Source organism: Phocoena phocoena, chromosome 3 (genome assembly GCF_963924675.1).
Source record: "Phocoena phocoena chromosome 3, mPhoPho1.1, whole genome shotgun sequence".
In the NCBI taxonomy this organism is placed as follows: domain Eukaryota; kingdom Metazoa; phylum Chordata; class Mammalia; order Artiodactyla; family Phocoenidae; genus Phocoena; species Phocoena phocoena.
In genome coordinates this window covers 4365525-4388086 of record NC_089221.1, presented here as the reverse complement: position 1 = coordinate 4388086, position 22562 = coordinate 4365525, and the positions used below count along the sequence as shown (strand labels likewise).

Genomic DNA, 22562 nt, shown 5'->3' with positions numbered 1-22562 from the left:
AAAAAAAATTACAATTTGTATGGGAACATAAAAGACCGTGAAAGCTAAAGCAATCTTGAGAAAAAAATGGAGCTGGAGGAATCAGGCTCCCCAACTTCAGACTCTGCAACAAAGCTACAGTAATCAAGACAATATGGTACTGGCACAAAAACAGAAATATAGATCAATGGAACAGGACAGAAAGCCCAGAGATAAATCCACACACATATGGTCACCTAATTTCTGAAAAAGGATGCATTACTCCTTGATTGCATAACATTCAAATAAAAATGAGACTCATCACTTCAAAGGGTTACTTTTGAGTTTTAATCTCTTCCCACAAAGGAATAAGAATATAAAATTACATGCTCTGAGGTATACAAATGAAAAGGAAACCACTACTATGGAGACTGGCTCACAAAAAGCCTCCAGTTTCCAAGTTCTCTGGGGATGCTAAGTACTCAGTGATACCCAGACCACACTGGGGTCGCTGCTTCACACGTGTGACCGCACTTGGTCATCACGACACAACTTCAGCCAGGCCTCTGCAGGCAGCTGAGGCTGAGTCACTGGTCAGAGGTCACAGGACAGCATGAAGATAGTACCGACAGTTTCTGAGACAGAACGTCAGCACCAGGACAATAAGAGAGTTTCCTCTTCCTTAGGGATGCGCTGCCCAACAGGGCGAGCCGCTACCACTGAAACAACAGGAAACCCACACACGCTCAAATGCCAGTGCTGAGAACACAGGCAGAGTGTGGCTTCGTGATCAAACTCCTCACCCCCAAGCACTGAGAGATGCACAGAGCATGGCACGTAGTAAGAACTCAAAACAGATTTAATAAGAGGAATGCAAATGATTTAAAAATAATTATAATAAACAAAAGTTTTACCTTCATCCTGGGCATGCTGTATAAACATACCAATAACTGCACTGATGTTTTTCACAGCTGATGGAAACCCTTCCTTCAAACCCAACTGGCCTAAACGACCTAGGGGGGGAAAAAAAACAAAACAAAATGTAAACAATCTGTGGTTAAATGTTAACTTTTCATAAGAATTTAAAACTTACGTTTTCTTTCGTTTAACATGTACATTAAGCTTCAGGATCCTGAACTGAAGTTAGATGGGTACCTATTCTTAAATGAAAACAAATTAAACAGTAAAGCATCAGGACTCAATACAGCACCATCCGTCCCGGGGTGGGGGGTTGTTTTGGCTGAATGATTCGTCATCTCTTCTGTTACTCACACATACAGATGATACACAGATACACAATGTGTTGCTTTCCCAGTTATCATATAATAAATGGAGTTTAGCAGAACGAATGGTTTTAGCAGGCTCAGTGTGAAATGACTAACTTCTGTGGGTTAACGGACTAAATGTAAGACACAGTTTGCTGTTACAACGTAGTTGGCTAACACAACCTCCGTCCTCACGTAGAGCAGCCGCTCCCAAGTGTGCTCTACTAAACCCCCGGGGTCCTCAAGGTCAAAACTTTGCTTTCCCAACGACACTAAGAAGTGATGTGCTTTCCTTCCAGTGCTGAGATGTGGCCTGACAGTGCAAAGGCAGTGGCGATCAAACTAGTGGACCCTCAGCACCAGTCAGGGCAGTGACAGGGGGGTCACTCTCCATGGCCAGGAGCTCACAGTCGGAAAAGCTAACTCATTCAGAATGTCCTTCATGAAACGGTAACAATGATTCTTATGATATCTAGACCCCTAAGCACACGGCTCTGCGATCTTCCGCGGATGGGACAGGAAGGGCACGTGAAGCACACCCCTGGCACCTCGGCACCCAGACTCTCTCCAGGAAAAGCACCTGTGCAGATGCTTCAGCTGGGAGGGGAACTGGGTGCTTTCTCCACCCACTTTTCACTCAAAGAACCACTGACAAACTATGGCTATTTAGACCGAGACAGACATTTTCTCAAAAATGATTAAAGTGAACCTGTCACTGCAAGGAAATCATTGTTGTCAATGATAAAATTTGAGCTCTTAAGCAAAATTAGAATTTTGGAAAAACTTCCATCACCTACCCTAAGCTTGACAGCTTCAAATACTTCAGATTTCTCTGATGAGATCAGTGATGATATTAATGTCTGTTTTCTTGATATTGTTGACATTTGGAAGATCTGTACAAATCAGTATTTTCCAAGTGAGCAGTACATGTTACAAAATCATGAATGGGCAAAAGATCCCTTCAACAAGTCAGGTGGACCAAGGGACTCTGGTGCAACAGAGAAGCGAAGTTCACTGATGAGGTTTCAGATTTCACTGCAACTAACCTTTAAGAAATCATCACTTGTTGAGTTGCACTGCAGTGTCAAAGAAGAATATCCACAATTACTTGAACGGGCTATTAAAACACTCCTTTAATCAACTACACATCTGTATGAGACTGGACTTTCTCCAAATACTTCGACCAAAACAACATACAGCCAGAGACTGAATGCAGAGCAGCTATGGGAAAGCAGCCCTTCTAGGGATCTAGACAGTGAAGAGGTTTGCAGTAAAATAATGTTCCATTCTGTTCACTCTTACTTTTGTTTGTTTTGGAAGTAGTTATTTTTCATTAAAAATATCACTTATATTAACATTAGTTTATTACTATTAATCTTAAGTGAATAGTAACATTTTTTTAAACTCCTAGTTTTAATTTCTAGTACAATAATTGACACATAAAACCTGGAGTGACAAAACCTCTTTGGGGGTCTCACTAGGGGACTAAACAGGACAACACTCCTCACCTAGTCCCCACCCATCTGGACCTTCCTTTATTCCAGTGGTCCTGTGGAAACCAGCTTGCTTCAAAGCGGAAGCCTCTGCACCTCCCTCACCGCCAGGCCTCATGTCCTTTTGCCCCGGCTGTTACAGAGGAGGATTCTGAGACATACCTTGGATGCAGTCTTACCCAAGTCCTCTTCCTGTGCTCTTATGACAACATTAACCTGCATGCTCACTGCTCTGTGTCCATGTTCTCTCAATAGTACAAACAGCCCACAGGCTTAAATGTGACCCAGTCCATCAGCCTCATCTCTGTGTTGAATATGGAGAAACTGAGGCACGGGACACTAAAGGGACTTTATTACTTTGTATCCCCTATAGGAACTAGCTTAGCGCTAGTTACACGCACCCTAAATGCTGTGATAGACAGTAGACATTCAGTAAATTCCTACTGATCAATGACTCCCCGGTTAATTCCTAATCCAGGAGGAAACTGTAAACATATGGATAATCCCTTAGGAAGTCTTTCACAGGTTGAAAAGTAATGTACTTCAGAGACCAGAAATTTCAAGGTACTGAGCACTCTTAGGTATCTCCTTGCAATTAGATCAAAGTTCTAATAACTGCATGTCACCAGACCTGTCCTCTGAGACAATCTATCGGGAGCATTCAATGCATGACTATTAGCAGAGAAAGGGACAGTGTGCGTGCCTAGCACAGCTATGGGATCATTTGGCCATGGGATATGCATGTGTTTCCAGATAATACACGACTGCATTATAATGGCTCCCTTTCTTTTAATTAAAAATGCTTAATGAAGTGTGTTTTATAAAGCTTTATTTAAGTTAATGGAGCAAATCAAGAGATAAAATAAGAGGAAATCATGAGTCTGAGGTATATGGTTTGGGGGAAAAGGTTTACATATATGATGACTTGACAAAGATGATGGACAAATTTGCTAAATAGACGGGAAGAAGAGTCCCTCTACAGAAGGAAGGTGAGTGAGTCCAGGGCAGTTCAGCCAACATATTAAAATTCAAGTAAGAAATGTGGAGTCAATCTCAGTGTCAAAGACAACACACTCCCCACTCACGGAAGCCTGAAGAGGAGAGCTTGCCGGCCTTAGGGTAGGTGAGACCCAGTCTACAGGGCAGGGATCAGAGAAAGATAGTTACCCAGGGTTTTCAGTCAAGATTTCAGATGCAGGTATGTTAAGGAAAGGATGAGTTAAGACAATTGCAAAGAAAAGCTGAAAGACAAGGTGAGACACTGGACAGAAATCAACCAAGTACTGGCCATTGCAGCCTGACGTGCGAAAACCTGACGTGAGAAACAGTGTTATCCTAGCTTCCAGGCTCTCCTAACACCAGATGGGCCACTACAAAATTTAAAGCTCTTTGGGGGGCAAAATGGGGTATCCTATACCTTTATACTCCGCTGCATCTAATGGCATGCAGACTTCCGTCCCCACTCTGCTCCCCTTCCACCCAGGGACCTCAGACAGGGGCTCACCGCCCCCCTACCTCCTGCCCCCCCCCCGAAGAGGCCCCGACCCCGCCAGGACACGAGCCGCCTGGAGTAGGCTCTCCCCGTCCTCCACATCCCCAGGGGTCCAGAGCGATCCAAATGTTCCACAAAACACTCTTTAATCCATTATTGTTAAGGTAGGTTAGAGAAACCCCATTTAATAATCACATGTAACCATTTCATTTGCTAACGGCGGTGTTCATACCCCCAATCCAACATTAGATAACACTGAACCATTTTGCCAGACAGCCTGTTCCCATGGGGTAAAAATCCAATTAGGATTTACAAATCTGGAGTTAAGAATACAGACAATTCCTTTATTTTATGAATGCCTACTGTGTGACTTTATTATTAAGAAATCACAGTCAACCAAGTTAATTATTTGCTAAATTATTTAGTAAATGTCAGCTTCAGAAACTGCAAGAAGCTTCTCCAGCATAGTTTCTTCTTAGAAACGGTTCAAACTCTAACTCAGATGGGTGTGCGGGAAGGAAAGCACATACCCACCCCTAAAGCTGCCTCTCAGGATTCCGCCCTGCTTCCACCCTCCCCCTCGGCCCAACTCTGCTCGCCGGGACCCCAGCCCCTGCTTTGCTCGGGGTGGTGGTGGTGGGGGGGGCCTTCAGCGCCAACAGACTCCCAGCAAAGCTCATCCCCGGTTCTCCGGGAACAGCCCAGTGGCCCCTCTCGCCCTCCCCACACCAGGCTTTTCACTCACACGAGCTCGTCCTGCCCTGGTCCACCCGCGGATCTCAGCAGGGTTTGCCAGTCCTGAGTCTGCTCTCATTTTTGACATTACACTTCCTTTCTAATTAGCCATCCTCTCAACTAAATTTATTTACTTATATATTATAATTTTATTATGCAGTATTGTTAACTATATATTAATTATACATTATTCCTATGACACACATCATTGTATTATACCACTCCTAATTATGTAAATATACATATATTACTCTAAATAATATATATTATCAAATGTTATAAATTATTTTCTCAAAAGCTATATTTTAAAGACTTAAAGAATAAATTAGTCTGAGTTTGACTAAAACTACCAGTCAGGTTTTCTCCCTACAATTATACATCCTTGTTTTTAGATAAACTATGACCATATTCTTCTTAATTCACAAATGAGTTACTTTTTAAGGTACATATTCAAAAGTATTTCTATAATCTTGTGCAGGTTTGTCTGGAGCCTGAGAATTTGTAATTTTAAAAAAACTTTTCAGACAATCTGGACAATCAACCAAAGCTGATAAGAGCTAACTGAGGAGGAGAATGACATGTGAGGCCGACCCTCCATCACAGATGCTTCTCAGAGCAGGATGGGGTCAACCACCAGAAACACATCCTCCCACTCTCACTTTCCATCCTGTTACAATCAATAAATACACAAAGAAACAACCACTGCAATGATAACAGCAAAAATCACACCATATTTTATAAGTGTGACTTCAAAAGTATATTCTTCAGCAAATTTCAGATTCTTCATCTAGGTCAACATGTAAGCATTTACAGACCTAACACCTTTCCTAATTTCTTAAATTCTCAAAAAGCATTCTCAATTTGGAATGAATTAGTTCAAAGTATGAACACATTCTTCCTTGAATCCGTAAGAGAAGCTGCTACCCAAACCAGAATTTCCAGACACACACGTGCCACCAGCTGACGGCTGAAAATGAGGTCACTGGCCCTTCTGTGTCCTTGCTGCTCCCACTTGGGGCAGACAGTGGTCCTCAGAGCACTGGACCTGAGGCATTCAGGGAAGTCCCCCACTGGGCAGTTTAGTCATCTCCACTTCCACATTTTCATGCTTTCACGTTCTGTATCTTAACTCCAAGTGTACGTTAGGTTATTTCCAGTGAAAACTGTTAAGATGTCCACCTTGAAACCAGGTTTTTGTCAAGACCCAGTTTATATATTTATTTACTACAATGTTCCTATGTTTGCATGTAAAATGTGCACAGTGCAGGAATGCAGATACAGTAACAAAATTAGTCAGGGATATTATATTTCTTACTGTGGTCTATTTATAAGACTGACTTACGTGATTTAAAAATTCTCAAACCTATTTCAAATGGTTTTATCTTGGAGTTTTAATTAATTAAACACCAAAGGTACTTAAAAGTCATGATAACTATCTCCAAGGATCTAAAGGGCCCTGACACAGAAATAGGCTGAACCTTGTTTTGTCAGCCCCCAAGCAATCAATACATGGCAGATAGAGGAGTCACTTCAAAGTAAAGAGAGCCTTCTAATAATGAACAGACCTCATCACTGATAATGATGCCTGGACTAGAGGGCAGTTTGTCAGAGATGGGGCAAAAGAAGAAAAAATAAGTAAAAATAAAAAATAAAGATTTATGGGTGAAAGGGAGGGAGGGACAGAACTAAATGGCCACTGAGGTCCTCTTTAGATGTGAGATTAAAAAGAATCTATAATTCACTTAAAAGATTTTTAAACAATGATTTTAATTTCTGTTTATTCAGCTTACAATTTACAGAAACAAAATTAAACTAGCTTCCAATTATAGAAGTACATAGTTATCCTTATTGAGTATGAAAAAAAAAACTGGGGTGCAAGCAGGGATTAGGTATCTACTTACTTTATAAATCAAATTAACTGTAATTTATAGCAATGTATCCAGCAATGTATCCTGGAGTGTGTATATGCAAGTGTGTGCATGTGTGTATATTAAAACTAATATCTGAGAATCAAGAGTTCAATTATAAATAAAATGTACTAACATGAAAAATCTTAAATCTGAAAAAGGTGAGTAAAATGTTAATTTACAAAGGAAGAGTATGAGTAATGAAAATTAATTTAGTGCAAAAGTACCTACTCTCGTGGCCGTAAAGTCAGTTATTATAATGAAGTTTCAGTCAAAATATATTATTACACACTTATTCTCTCACCAAGATATCATCAATAACAAGAACAAATTTAATACAACAGACAACTCACCAATGAGCCTCAGTATTGACGCTATGATAATATCAGGAGTGTATGCAATGTTTGCATGTCCTTTTCTGTATTTTATCCACTTATCCATTACAGGCCACAGCTCCTTACTACAAAATAACAACAACAAATATATACATGTATGTACGCATATGAAAGTATGTTCACCCACCATTGTTCAAATATTAAGAAGAAATTATCTTAAAAATGGTCCATAGGAGACAGTGAAGAGGAGGAACTTTTAAAGATGTAGCATTTTTGGCTAACATGAGAACAGACTCTGAAAGCTCACATACTTTCCAACTATTCAGGATCTCTGTGCTTACAGTGGCTTTAAAAAGGCTGCAAACACCCATGCTTGCATCTTTATTCTATTTAACCCTTTTCACAAGGCTTTAGAGTAGAGATGCTGAACAATGTCCCCAAGTCACAGAACTGGAAGCAGTAGAGTCTGGATTCTCACGTGGACCATCCAGATGTAAGGTGGCACCTGCATTCTAGAAGCCTAGTTTCCTGGGGTGGAGCAAGGACAAACAGGCTATATTTTGTAAAAAGAACTAAACCAGAGGAAATGAACCACACTTTACATGGATTAAAGAAACTAGATCTACTGATTGAGAACACTGGCAATTCCTCTTTGCTTTCTCTTTTCAAAAATGTATTAACTTCTTACATAGTATTTATAATATCAGCAAAATTAAATACAGACAAATGAAAGGAAAATGTACATTAAAAAACACATTCTCAGATAACTATCACTCTTTTAATTTGGGGTTTTTCCTCCCACAGACTTCTATGCTTGCATGTATGTGAAAAACACAGCCAAAGTGACTGCAGTGCTTAGGAATCAGGGTCTGGAATCGGCCAGGCAGAGATCCTGATATCCAACACTGTCCATACCGCCAGTGGGGGACCGTGGACAAAGCACCTGTGACTGGCACCATCCCTGGTTGTTTCATCTGTCACTAGGGATAGAAGGGCCCCTGCCCCCTGGGCTTCCAGGAAGATGAGGCCCAGGGTAGCCACTCACACATCATTACCCAGACAGCACTGAACAGACTGTCCTGGCACTTTCTTAGTAACAGACTGAAAAACACTTTCGTGTCAGTATATAAAAATCCATGTATAGCTATTTATTCTAATATGGCTGTATCTCATTATATAGACATTCCATAATTCTATTACCTATTATTTGACATTCAGATGTATAATCTTTCCCGAGTGTTAAGAAGGGAAAACAAGAGAATAGATTTCCACAGAATATATTCCTCAAATGTCTCAAAGATACAGACTATTAATCCTTTGGTGAATCCTTTTCAATGTGATAAACCCCTTTAAACCAGCCTTTCTCAGTCAGGGTTGTAAGAAAATTAAGGGTTGTAATTAACTGCAGAGCAGTTATTTGACTACTTTCTCCATTCTCCAAACATGCTGCATAGATAGATGAACAGAGAAAAGTTAATTCATCACATAAAATGGACCCATGAGCGTTAACAGGCTCAGTTCTCTCCTGAAATCCCAGTGAGAAGAGCTGCTGACCCAGAATTTTGAATATTTCTGTTCCTGTGGGTTTTTCCATAGTATCTGTACACTAAGATAATGACCATTACATTTCAATCTACACATACTCTCTGAGTACCTCTCTTGTGTGGGCATGGCTCTCTCTACATACATACCGGGGGAGGCCAGGGAAACCAAAGTCCCCACTGCATGAGATTCGTTTTCCTTTAGTAATAAGAGGATACAGTGAAAAGTAGTGAAAGGTACCATAAAAAAATAAAGCGAGGGGATGTGGCAGTGACACTGACATTTAAGAGTAGTTTTATTAACTCTTACCCAAATCAAAATGTGCTTTGTAAATGTTTCAGCTGCCTTAAACAGCAAAAATGATTCAAGCCACAATTCAGCAATCATTGAACAGACTACCTGACAATTCAAATAACCCAACTTAAGTTAGCAGAATAGCCCTGTACCTTATAATGTTGTCATGTGTCCAAACCCACTTCTGATGGCAGCAGAGCAGATCGATGGCACATATGTACTCCCAGGTGTTATCACTTAGGTCTTCGCCAAATCTTTCACTGGACTGAAATTCTGTTTTTGGACATAACTGTATGGTCAAAAGCAGCTTAGAAACCATGAAGCCAACATCTGCAGGAGCATTCTAGCAAAGAAGGTAAAAAAAAGAAAATTCAGAGTTTCAAATATAACATACCTCATGTGGGTGATCTCCAAGAGTACTAAGAAGCATCAGTTGAATAATCATTAAATTTTAAAGGACACCTTTTGAAAGTTATTTTGAATAAAGAACTATGTTTATCTTAGTCATAACAACTGTCCTAAAATGATTATACAATGGTGGTCGACAGGCCAGATAAAAAAGCTCCAGGCAGAATGCAGAATCCAGTCAGGTAGGAAAGACACTGCAATCCAGATAGGAATGCAAATTTTCATTAACTGAAATCAGAGAATTAAAATTTTACTAAAAAACAATTTTAATCTTTAAAAAATTCTTCAATAAATTCATTCTGTCATCTTTCTGACCCTAGATATCAGTCTGCTTTTTCCAGAAATTCATAAAATTGAATCAGATTGTACTAGACTCTTCTGTCTGGCTTCTTTTACACCTATGCATGCTTTTTTTGATATTTTTTTTCCACGTTCTTGCACGTATAGGTAGCTTGAACACCCCTTTTTACTGCCAAGTAGGAATCCATTGTATGGATATACCACAGTTTGTCCATTCACCTACTGACAGAAATTTGGGTTACTTTCAGGTTTAGGCTGTAATTAATAATGCTGCTTCGGACATTCATGTACAAGGCTTTTTGTGGACATAAATTTGACTTTCCTTGGGTACATACCCAGCAGTGGATTTATAACTTTTTTCTTTTTTTACTGGGTTTTGGTATTAAAAATGAACAAGGGGCTTTCAATCTTCGCTTACACCTGAAAAAGACTGGAATTAGTTGGTTCTTTAAAGATTAGATAAAATTCAGATGAAATCTATCCACACTTCTTGTATATTAAAATTTTAATCACCTTTTCAACCTTTTAAAATGGAAAACAACTGGTTTATTCCAGCGTTTTATCCCTAAAGCCAATTCTGACCATTTTTATGTTGCTAAGGAACCATTCTTGGTTTCCGAACCTGTTATGAAGCTGTAGACGGCAGTCTTCTCATTCTTCATCCTCCATCTCCACTCACACTGCCTCTCTCATTCTGAAATCTTGACCATTTTTGCTTTTCTCTTTTTACATTAATCTGAACTGAGTTACCTGTTTTATTAGTATTTTTTAAAGGCAATTTTTTTGTTGTTGTTCTCTATTTCATTACTATTACACCTCTTAAACTGTATTTTTCTTCTGGATTCCTTCTCAAATTTTTAATTTTTAAGATGATTATCAGGGAACTTTACTTATTACTTGTTTAATAATGAAGACATTTAAACTATTTCAATGAGTGTAAGTTTTCCAAAAACGAGAGGTCTTCGGTATGAAGGGTTTTCCTTTCACACCAAATACTGTGATTTTACTTCTGAGTTTCTATTTGTTCACAGATTGTCCAGGACTGTGTATCTCGATCTCCAGGGAATTTTTATAGAATCTTTTAATTCTTTGTCTAATTTTACTGAGTCATTGCCAGAGAATTGAGTGTAGACTCTTTACTTTTTAAAAATTAAGGTCAAATGCATGACTGTTTTTTGCAAATGTCACAGACATATGAAAAACTACAGTCTTCATTCAAGTTTACTTTTTATATCGTTGAATTCTACTAACTCTACTTATTTTTGTGCTTCACATCTATTGAATTCTGTAGGACAGAATTTGGAAGTCTTGGACTATAATGGTATCCCCCCCGCAAGTGTTCTTTTTTTTTAATAGCTTTGACTTTATATTTTTATTTGATATGATACAGGCTAAACACACTTATTAAAATTCTACCTTCTTCATTAATCATGTTTTATCATCCAAACATATCTGGCTTCATCCTGAACAGGCCAAAGGAGAAGGCTCCAGTGCACAAGCAGGAGGACCAAGTAGGGACAGAAGTGGACCTGCAGGTAACCGCGGAGGGTGGAAATGCGTGTATGGATGCTCTTCTCACTGCTAAGGGACTGGAATCTGATGGTACCTCACACCAATACACTCTGGTTTGTCTAGGTGGATTGATGAGATGATTACAGACTTGATTTTTAAAATTCCCTAACTTTTTATCTACCAATAGCCCTTTCCTTTTCTTTTTATAAGAAAATAAAAGTCTAATGAAGAGTCACATCAAAAAGTACTAAAAAGGAAAGCAAAATGACATATAAAAGTCGACTACATGCATAAGCCAGAATTTTTTTAAAAGAGGACAGTAATACAGTCATTAAAAAGGGCAGAACAAAGTGAAAGTCAATCTCTCACTGACTTCAATACCTCTTCTTAAAGATTACCACTATCAATTCAGCATCCAGCAATTCTCATTAGAGAAAATCTATGAAGAAAAGAACACCAATCTAGATACTATATTAACATATCAGTCACGAAGGAAAATAAGATAATGAAAGAAAACATGGAACACAATACTTAGAACAAACACAAATTCCATCAACTGGAAAGAAAAACAGAATATTAGATTCAGAAAAAATCGTAACAGGAAGGAATTGAGATACCAATTTTTTCACTTAAGTACCTACTGTAGAAGCAAATGATGTGCAACTCTTCTGAGCCCTCACATATATATGTGCATGTACAGATTTCATCGCCATAAACTAGTACACAAAAGAAACTTTGTTCAATTAACACAGCACACAGGTCTACAACTTCTCCCAAAGTGTCTCATGCATACTTAATAAACAAAATGCATAAGCTTAGACTAAAATGATATTTTAAAGGATCTAATATGAAAAATAATATCTCTGAAATGCTCACGAACTAATACAAAACCAAATAATAATATTTATATAAGACCTACAAGTACAGTGTTACATAAAAAGAAACCTCACCTTCTCCCAATTGAGGAAAGCTCGCAAACAGTTCAAAACTTCTCCTTTAGCGCGTTGCCTGGCTACCAACTGCATTGCCTTATTAATCACCGATTGAGAGATAAATATATCATGCCACATGTTTGCAATGAACAAAGTCAATTTTTCAGACTCTGGAAAATCTATGAGAAAGGAAACAAGATAATAAACCTTTACGTCTGATTAAGTGAATAAATGACAAACTAAGAATATATTTGAATAATTTCCCCTTGTGCACAGCAGGGCCACCTAAAGCTAAAGGGTGGAAGCCTGACGAGGCCCCAGCCTCAGTTATTTCAACTCTGCTTCTCCATCTCTCCTACCCATCCCTCCCCTTCCCCCGCCCCCCGAGCCAACCTTTCTTTCTCTTTGGCAAACTTTCTTTAATCGAATTTGAAACACAGTGCATGAGTATACACCACTGTAGAAAAGAGCAATAAACTCCAAAACAAGAAGAGAAGGCAAACCTCCTCTTGCAGGTTCCAGACCCTGCGCCCAGAACCCTCCCATTTGGTGCGTGTCCTTTCAGGCCATGTTTTATGCATTTACAAGACAGAATTCACTTGAAGAACACCTAAGGCTTTTGATATGAAGGGATGTTTTTTTATAAATTATGACTGATAATCCTTTTCTTATGAATACCTTCTCCAAAGCCATGGCTTGTCTTTTCTGTTTGTCTAATCAAGTTAATCGAGGCACAGCTTACATACAATAAAATACACTCTGTAAGCAGACAGTCTGAAGGATTTTGACAAATGAACACACCCATGTAACCCCCACTACAACCCACAGATAGAACATTTCCATCATCCCAAATTCCCATGGTCTGACCCTTTCAGTGAATCACTTTGTCCCAAATACAGACAAGCGTGATCTGCTTATTGTCACTTTGCACATGTGTCTTTTCTCAAATATTTATGAAGAGATTTGTAAAGCATGCACCCTTTTCTGTCTGGCATCCCCCTCTCAGCAAAATCCATGTTGCTGCACGCATCACTAGCCTTTTCCTCGTTTGTCTGAGTAGTATTCCAATTGCTTGATATACCACACTCATTTTTCATTCAACTCCTGACGGACCTCTGTTTCCAACCATGGGCTATTATGAATTAAGATGCTCTGAATACCTGTGAAATGTATAGGGATATGTGGATATGTCTCTATTTCTGTTGAGTAAGTACCCGAGAGTGACATATCTGTGTCATATGATAAACTGTTTAATTTTATAAGAAACTGTCGAAGTGTCCTGCAACTGGTTTTATCAGTCAACACGAAGACTCGGATCTTTTTGGCATGACGCCACATCTTCTTCATTTTCTCTGTTCATTTTATCTAACACTGCAGGGTGTGTAGAGAGAGGGTATCTCAAAGCATAAACTCACTGTGCTATTTTATCTAACACTGCAGGGTGTAGAGAGAGAGGGTATCTCAAAGCATACACTCACTGAGCTATTTTATCTAACACTGCAGGGTGTAGAGAGAGAGGGTATCTCAAAGCATACACTCACTGTGCTATTTTATCTAACACTGCAGGGTGCAGAGAGAAAGGGTATCTCAAAGCATACACTCACTGTGCTATTTTATCTAACACTGCAGGGTGTAGAGAGAGGGTATCTCAAAGCATACACTCACTGTGCTATTTTATCTAACACTGCAGGGTGTATAGAGAGAGGGTATCTCAAAGCATACACTCACTGTGCTATTTTATCTAACACTGCAGGGTGTAGAGAGAGAGTATCTCAAAGCATACACTCACTGTGCTATTTTATCTAACACTGCAGGGTGTAGAGAGAGAGGGTATCTCAAAGCATACACTCACTGTGCTATTTTATCTAACACTGCAGGGTGTAGAGAGAGAGGGTTATATCAAAGCATAAACTCACTGTGCTATTTTATCTAACACTGCAGGGTGTAGAGAGAGAGGGTATCTCAAAGCATAAACTCACTGTGCTATTTTATCTAACACTGCAGGGTGTAGAGAGAGAGGGTATCTCAAAGCATACACTCACTGTGCTATTTTATCTAACACGGCAGGGTGTAGAGAGAGAGGGTATCTCAAAGCATACACTCACTGTGCTATTTTGATCTGTTACTTTGGAAGCCTTGTGCTTATCTGATTATACTTCCTCCTGTCCCAGGACTCCACATGCTGTTCCCTCTGCCTGGAATTCTCTCCCTCACTTTTATCTTCACATCTAAGTTCAAAAGGCACTCCGATGAGGAAAGCTTCCTCGACCCCTGAGACTTTCTCAAACCCACCTTCCACAGCACAAGTCATTCATTCAACAGATACTTAACGAGAGCATACAAGACATTCTCCTGGGGTGAGGATGTAGTAGGAACAAGACAAACAAAATCCCTGTCCTTAGAGTACACGACCTAGCAGAGGAAAGAGACAGCAAACAAAAAGGTAACAGTGTAACCACAGCAAAACAGAGGGAAAAACTTCCCTGCAGAGAACCTGTTACAAAGACCCAGAGGTGAGAGCGGGCTGGGTGTGTCTGAGGAAGAACCAGAAATCCCACGTGGGCTCTGCAGAGTCCCTGTTGCCCTGCTTCCTGCTGCCCTTCACTGACAAAACCTGACGTGTGCGCCCCACTGGAAGGCTGCATCTATACCTGGGTTTGGTCACCGTCAAAGCCTTAACACTTATGTGCACCCCGTAACTATTTGTTAAATAAGTCAGTGACTGAAAAAATAAATGAAGTGGGCAACAAACACAGCAGCCTCACTCACAACTCTACAAGTGACAGATTCAATTATCCTGATTTATAAGCCCCATAAACATTATGGTAATAAAAGATTATCAATCTTTGCAATCTAGATAAGACTCTCTGATGCAGCATTAAATTCCATTTGTGTATCACTTTGCTATATTAAAATGTTTCCACTGATGATCTGATATGAAGGAGTCCTATTTGCTCCATTAATAGACTTAAGAAATAGTAGTAAAAGGAAAAGAGAATCAAAGGACAGCCCTCCTTTCCATTTCTCCCTGAAACTCTTCTTTCCATGAGCTTATGAATCCATCTTAGCGTTTCTGCCCTTTCCAGCTAGTAACAGAGCAGAGCAGTTTGTCACTCTAAAATGATTCCATTATCTTGTGTCAACTATATCTGACTCTAAAGTAGATGCACAAGGAATAAAACCGACACGCACTAATGAGAGATACACTTTTATACACAAGTGGAAATGTATATGCTGACCTAAGTAAGCTTAAGTCACACAAATTCTCCCACTGAAAACCAGGTATGGCTGGGTCTATAGCTAAGGCTCTTCATGCCTTCTGGTAAATGCACAAGATAACATGATTTTAAAAGATACACAGCAATACCTTAGCTGAAAATACAGATGCATATATAAGCAGATAAAAAAGCAACAACCCGTTTTCAATACAAGAATGTCGCCATCTAAACATACCTTCCTTAAGTAGACTGTAGCAAAACAAGCGAGCTCTTTCCAAGTCTCCCAGTTGCCGACAAATACCCACATACACTCTGCAGAGGGCATGGATGTAATTGTGCTCCACAGACATCTTCTGAATTTTCAGTTCTGAGAGAATAGAGTGAAGCAAGCACTCTGCTAAAGGCTGAATTGGAAAAAAAAAACAAAATACACTGATACTTATCTTCATCCTACTGAAGACCAGCTAAAAGTTACAAAATTAAGTACCTTTTGGAAAGTTGGAAAGATAAAACGTGCCCTGTCTCAGAAAGTAGAGGACAACACCCACCGTGGTAACTTGCTTTAGCAGGGAAAGCCGTGAGGCTCGGGGAGGAGAGAGCCCATGCCTGTCGGTGTCCGGGGGTCAGCGGGGCTGCAGGGGCCACGGGGCGAGTCCCAGGACACCTGGATGCCTACTGTCACTACCACCACTCCTACAAATGACCACTTTTTGTTTTTTACTAAAATAATCTGTGTGTATGTATTAAATCCACTCATATTCTACTCCCATTCTTGTTTTCTGAACTCCAATGTACTCTACACATTTATCCTGTTTAGATCTTAAAATACTGGGTAATGTTTTCCTCACCCAGGGAAAGGAGCATTAAGTAATTTGATACATTCAGTCATTTGAAAATAAACATCTTTCCAAAGTTACCTGTACTGCTCTTTGTGCTTTCTGAAATGCAACCTAAGAAAAATAAATATTTATACCATTGTGATTCCAAGGATGTACAGATAACCGATAAAACATAATCCATGGGACACTGGAAATCATCCACCCAGTATCAACATAAATATGTAGAAAATAAAAACCGAGGCAAGTCCTAATAAACCATGTAGGTAAATCTGCATAATCCTCCCCCAGCCCCCTTCCTGAAACTAAGCATCTGTTCCTGTTTGATTTCTGACCTACACCAAGGGAAGTGGGGGGAACTCACACACTACCTTTCTGACTCTCAAAATTCTCAAGTGTGTATGTAATATCATTCACAGAAAAGAAAGTCTCTATTACATAGCAATTTGATGCTTTGAAGCAAATCATTTTGAGCTTTTAAGCATGCCAGAATCAATAGGAAATATGCAATTTAAGTCCTGACAGGCTTTTTTTTTTTTTCCCTTTAAAATTTTAAAGTATTTGGTGAATACAAATTATCAAATCTCCAACATCTTATCACTTCTCAAATGTATAAAATGCTGGCTAGAAATAAAGTACAGGTCCTAATGTTTACACAGGTGACTGCCCATCTCTGAGAATAAACTTCTGTTCAGGGCCACCTCCCCTTTCGCTGACAGGAGACGGCCTCTGAGGACATGCGATTCCTAACGCTCCCAGAGCAAAGGAGCCACATACCTTTTTTGTTGTGCTAAATTCATAAACAACTTCTTTCTCTTGATCTCTCATCACAGGCTTTTTGGAGATGTTTCCCACATACACATGACTACGAATGACAGGTAACAGGTCAAAGGACGACTCTGCGATTTTCTTCAGAGCCTCCGCTACGGCTCTGTCGTAGGGCTCCACGGCTTCCTTGGGGCTCAGAGGTGACTGTGAGACTGTACTGACGGCCAGAAGACGACGCCCCTCCTCCTCTGCCCTCACAGCTGCAGCGTGGGAGGGGTTCCTTTGGGGGCTCCTGCTGACACCCTCTGAGGGGGGCTCTGGCTCCGGGGACCCGCTGTCCAGGCGCAACCTCTTAGCACTCCTCGGCGTGCCCGCCGACAGTGCCCTTTTCCCACCTGAACCCTGCGGAGGCTCCGGACCTCTCGACTTATCCTGTGTACAGTCACCACCAGAGCTGCCCCCTGCTTTCACAAAGGCGGTTGAGCTTGAAGTGATGGCTTTGAAGCCCCTGATGGCGCTGGCGGGCCCCGGGAGGTTCTTGGAGTCGGCCGGGGGGCCTCGCGTAAGCTGGATGTTCCCTTTGAGGATGCTGAGGGTGCGGGCCCTGGCGGACAGCTCTGGGTACATGGTGTCCAGGATCTTCACGGAATTCTCCTGGGGCGCTGCTACTGCCGGATGGGCAGAGGCGAACGGGGGCAGGCGGCCGGGCACGGGGACGGCGTGCTTTGGGGTCGCAGCACAAAACTGCAAAGGAGATGACAGGACCCTGTCATTGGCCGGGGCGGTGGACGGGGATGCATGTGGAGGAGAGGAGTGCCCCGGCTCCTCCAGCAAGGGGGACACCATAGGCGACACCGGGATCTCACACGGCGGAGAGATAGGGCCGCGGGGAGAGACGGGTGAGCAGGGGCTGGAACTTGACGTCAGTGGAGAGGCTGGCTGTGAAGTCCTCGGAGGCGTGGCTATCAGAGGAGCCAGCAACGGGGGCAGGGGGGGGCCCACCTCCTGCCGGATCTTACTTAGCGTGTCCGCACAGCAGTCCGCAGGAGTGGACGTGTCGGCACTGGCTAGGATGGTCTGCGTCTGACTTCTCTGAGTTTTTCCGTTCCCTCTTTCTCCAGAAAATGACGGAGAAACTTCACTCTGAGTAGTCTCCATTCTGCTCGACGCTAACATCTTCACTGGTTTGTTTGTTTGATCTCTGTTTGAAATCTTTGATCGATTCTTATTTTTGCTCAGCGGCTCTAGTTTCGAATTATAGTACGTGTGATCAGAAGGAACCGTCTGAGTCTCAAAGTTCTGATCGTAAATCTCAGAGCTAATCCTCACGCTGGGCTTAACGGGTCTATTCCGCAAACGACTTTTATCAAAATTAGTACTCTGACCGCTGCTTGAAATATCGCCCTGGGTTCCGGCCACACCGCTGCCACACTGGGGCTCCTGAGAAGGAGGGCCGGGGCGATCGGTCTCTGGGGACTTCTCCACGGAAGGAAGTGGAATGAAACCAGCTGCCAGCCCTTCTGGATCTGGGGAAACAGGGGCATCTTCAGGGGCGTCACACAGGATAACCTGGTCCACTTCTGGCATGAGAGCTACCCCGTTGATGATGGTCCAGTTGTCCCCTTTCTCAATGACTAGATTCTGATCCTTATTTATCAGCACGTTTATAACCTCTGAGGTCACTGTAGAGATCTGACACTGAAACGCCACTTCCCCCGGCCCCACTCCCGGGGCAGCGCACAGCGGCGAGGGCTCCGGGGGTTCTGACGAGGCCTCTTCCTTACCATCCACTGGCCTGATCGCATCCAAGTTACCCGCAGATCTGCTCTGCGTGTTCTCATGGCCAGGCCCACCACTAGCGGGAGAACCGCCCCGAGTGTCCGAGCCGGCCGTCGGCAGGGGTGAAGAGGAGCCGGCTGCTTCCAGAGGCAGAACTTGTTCTTTCTCGCGCTCCGCTGTAACGCTGTCAGGTGCATTTAAGAGCTGTAACTCACCAGCATCCTTCCCACCAGCGTCCTCCCGGTCGGGCTGCAGCTCCTGGTGGATCCTGGTGAGCACCTCAGGCAGTGTCTCCAGGGAGCGCTGAGCAAGCCGCCGCCTCATGTCCCTTAAAGGACAGTCGTCTTCCTCCGAGGAGCCGACGCACTCCTCAGAGGTTTCTAGTGTTTCCTCTTCACACAGTTGCTTTCTGTACTTTTCTCCTGACGGTTCACTTTGCTTTAATTCCTTGTTCATCCCTTTATTTAGGGTTCCTTTGTTAGAACATTCTGAAACAGAGTCCCCTGAACTATAATCTCTTAACTGACAACTTTCAAGAAACATCACAACCTCGGACGTGGAAAGTCCGTCTGTCTCGGAGAGCGCACTGAGGCTACAGTCCCGCAGAGCCGAGGTCAGGCACCCCACCTCGACGGAAGGTCTGGTCTCGGCCGCACCGGCGCTGGCAGCCCCCACGCCTCTTCCGGAGGCCCCGCCAGCACTCTGCTGGATGCCCTCCAGCCCGGCTTCGGGATCGTTCTCTCCCTCACTGCAGCTTGGCGCGTCACCCTCTTCTACCTCAGTGTCACCTCCGCCTGCCTCGCGGATGCCCGTGTAACAGTACAGGGCACCAGTGAGGCTGCTCTGCGGGACAACAGGTTTCTCCTCATCTTTGCTGCCAAACGCTGGTGAAAAAGCAGTCTCTGTGGTGTCTAGAGCTTCAGGAGAAGCAGCCCCGGGAGTGTGAGACGGCAGCTGCGGATGCTCGTTTGGGCCGTGCTGTACAACAGACGGGTCCGTTGTAACGGCCAGGGCCTCCCCAGAGGCTCTGACTGTGTCTCCAACAGGAAAACCTCTTGACAGCGTCACCTCCGTGGCTGGAAGTTTATCCACATCCAGCCTGGACGTGTCCACATTTGTGGCAGGAAGACACGGGCTCTGCTTCTGCACCTCTTCCTGCACTGTGGCTTCCGTCACAATGCCTTGGTTTGGGACCAGGATGTTGTCAGAAGAGAAAGATAATGTACTATCTGTGGGATAATGGGAACTTTCTACTGGTACAGAACCCCCTGGAGAATCAAAGTCTGACCTTCTCCAGGAGGAGGAAACTCCCAGGGCAGCACTCTCTATAGCAGCTGCCTCCCTGCTTCTCGGTGCTGTGGGCGCTCTCTCCCCACATCTTGCTCCAGATGGTGTCCGACCAGCCCCACTATCAACGTCTGTCACTAAGGGGGGCTCCCTCCTAGACAGTCTCGAGGGTTCCCATCGTGCGCCCTGCATGGTTTCAGGCCGTGCCTGCTTGGTGATAACTGACACCTGGTTAGGCAACAAGGATGCAGGCGCCCTGAATCCTGCAGGACTGTTATCCTCTCCAGCACGTTCAGGCTTGGATGCTGATCCTCTGCTTTCTGAGGACGCCGCCGCCTCTTGTTCACGTTCAGGTTGAGGTCCCAGCCTTTCTTCACCACTTCGCTGTAACAGATCACTGTGGTGCCACAAAGTGCTTTCACCAAAGCCAAAGCCACTCCTGATCGAGCCAGACTGAGGCCCTGCCGACGATGTGAAACCTGACCGACTCGGCGTGAGCTCGACCCTCGGACCTTGCCTTTCACCTGGCCCGCCTCTGGCGGCTCCCGAGAATCCTGACTGCAGGAGTGAGCAGATATCGTTCATGCCCTTCACAAGGGTCGTACACCCCACCTCGCTGCCCCTCTGACCATTAGAATCAGATGCCCCCGACACTGGGCTCAGGGCATGTAAGCTGTTCTCCAGATGGCCTTCTCCTATGGGACACTCCGGGAGCTCAGAATGTACATCTAGCATGGTGAACATGGCAGCTTGTGATTTCTGCTCCAAACGATGCAGTTCGGGAGGGCCTACTTCAGTAGGAACAGATGTTTCAGCGTCATCCTCCAACCCAGAGGGAGTCCGGGGGTGACCGCAGAGAGATGAGGCCACGGGGGAAGATAACTCCTCTCCCAGACCGAGCACCGCGGCAACCAGCGCGGCCCCTGCTGCTCCTGGGGCAGAAGGGTCTCCCGAAATGAACCCTCGCATTGCCTCTCTTTCCTTCTCCAATTCTCCAGACAGTCCCTGAAAATGACCAGAAGTGGACAGACGACCTGATGCTGAAGTGACTCCATCAGTCAGTGTCCACTTGGTCACCTCTAATTTAGGTGATCCTATCATTCTGGACACTAGGGTTTTTCCTTCAGGTGCGCTGGGCTCATTCGATGGCCATGGGCCCAGGGGAGGATGACACGAGTCTGACGTCCCAAGAGCCGTGCCCTCCTCTACAGCCAGGCCGCTCAACAGCTGCTCAACACGCCCGCTGCCCGTGGGTTCAGGACGTGTCTTCTCCATCTGCACTGACCCATCCATCTCCCAAGCCTCTCTCTGTCTTCCTGCCTCATCCAAAATGCCTTTTTCTCCCTTGCTCACGAACTCAGATGACACCATCCAGTGTTTCTCATGAGCGGAGGGGAACGTGGCTGCAGGTTCTCTCAGGTTTGCTGTAAATGTCCCAAACCCAACCGCTGTCACCTCACTGACTTCCAATGTATTTAGAGCTTGGGTGGCTTCGTGCGGTTGGAGCTTTTCCTCCCATGTTCCAGTTCCTTTACTTTTTCCAGATGAGCTAAAACAATCCAGCGATTCTGGTGTATCATCTTCTGAAACAGGCTCAGAATTCCTATGTTGGGCTGAGTCATGATCACTGGAATCTGTACACTCTCCAAAGTAGATTTCCTTAAATATAAATGAATTACATTAATTAGTTAGTAAAACACTACTTCAGTCAACTAAACGCAACTACCAACTAAATGCATTAAAAAAAAGTGTGTGCTTCCTGAAGAATCTGAGGAAAGGGTAGTCCACTCTCTGGACTCTATCAACGGATGGGTAGGTCTCAATGAGCACAGCACGGCTTCACCTTCTTTCCTTAAAGAAGCCGCCTCTCCCCAGTGTTTCCTGCACTCACACTGCTTCTCCCCAAACGGAGGAGCTTCCCAGTTCTACTCCACATGCAGCCTAGGGTTAGGTCTGTTCTCCTAACTTCGAAGCAGGCCTCCTCTCAACTCTGACGTCCCCATTTTCTGGCCCAGAAGGCTTCCGCCTCTAGCTGCCCAGCCCCACCTGCCTTCCCCGGCGAGCCGCAGGCTCTGGCCCAGGGCAGCTCGCCCCAGCGCCAGCCCGGCCATCGCTCTGGGTGTCACCCTGCAGACCCGTCTTGCCACACCTCATGCCTGTGCTGCACCCCGACACCTCTGCCTCCTCCACGGCCCCTGACTCCAGGTCTGCTCTGGAAGCCTCCCTCCCCGTCTTGAGTGGTAGAGACCACACGGCCCCCAGGAGAGCCGGTTCAGCCACCCGTGCCCCCTGGTCTGCGAGACCCAGGGACTGACGGAGAGTCACCACCGTTGACATGAACTTGTTCCCACTGGAGAAATCCTTTCCTCCCTTGGACGGATGCTAGGGCACCATCACCCCCTGGTTTTCCTCTGCTGTCCTGACCTCTTCTCCTCCTCTTCTGTTTGGCCGCGTCGGCACTGACAGCTCTCCAGGACTGTCGGGACCTGACCCTCTCCTAC

At 43.8% G+C, this 22562-nt stretch overlaps 1 protein-coding gene across 1 annotated transcript in view; it reads right to left on the bottom strand.

Moving 5' to 3' along the window:
* Positions 1–22562, bottom strand: part of ICE1 (interactor of little elongation complex ELL subunit 1) — a 58460-nt gene that overhangs the window by 3358 nt on the left and 32540 nt on the right. Inside the window, exons 13-18 of the mRNA XM_065875005.1 lie at positions 17005–21720; positions 15627–15795; positions 12192–12352; positions 9174–9364; positions 7204–7310; positions 873–971 (exon numbers count right to left, since the gene is read on the bottom strand). Coding sequence (XP_065731077.1) covers positions 873–971; positions 7204–7310; positions 9174–9364; positions 12192–12352; positions 15627–15795; positions 17005–21720 — 5443 coding nt within the window. The remainder of the gene's footprint in view (positions 1–872; positions 972–7203; positions 7311–9173; positions 9365–12191; positions 12353–15626; positions 15796–17004; positions 21721–22562) is intronic.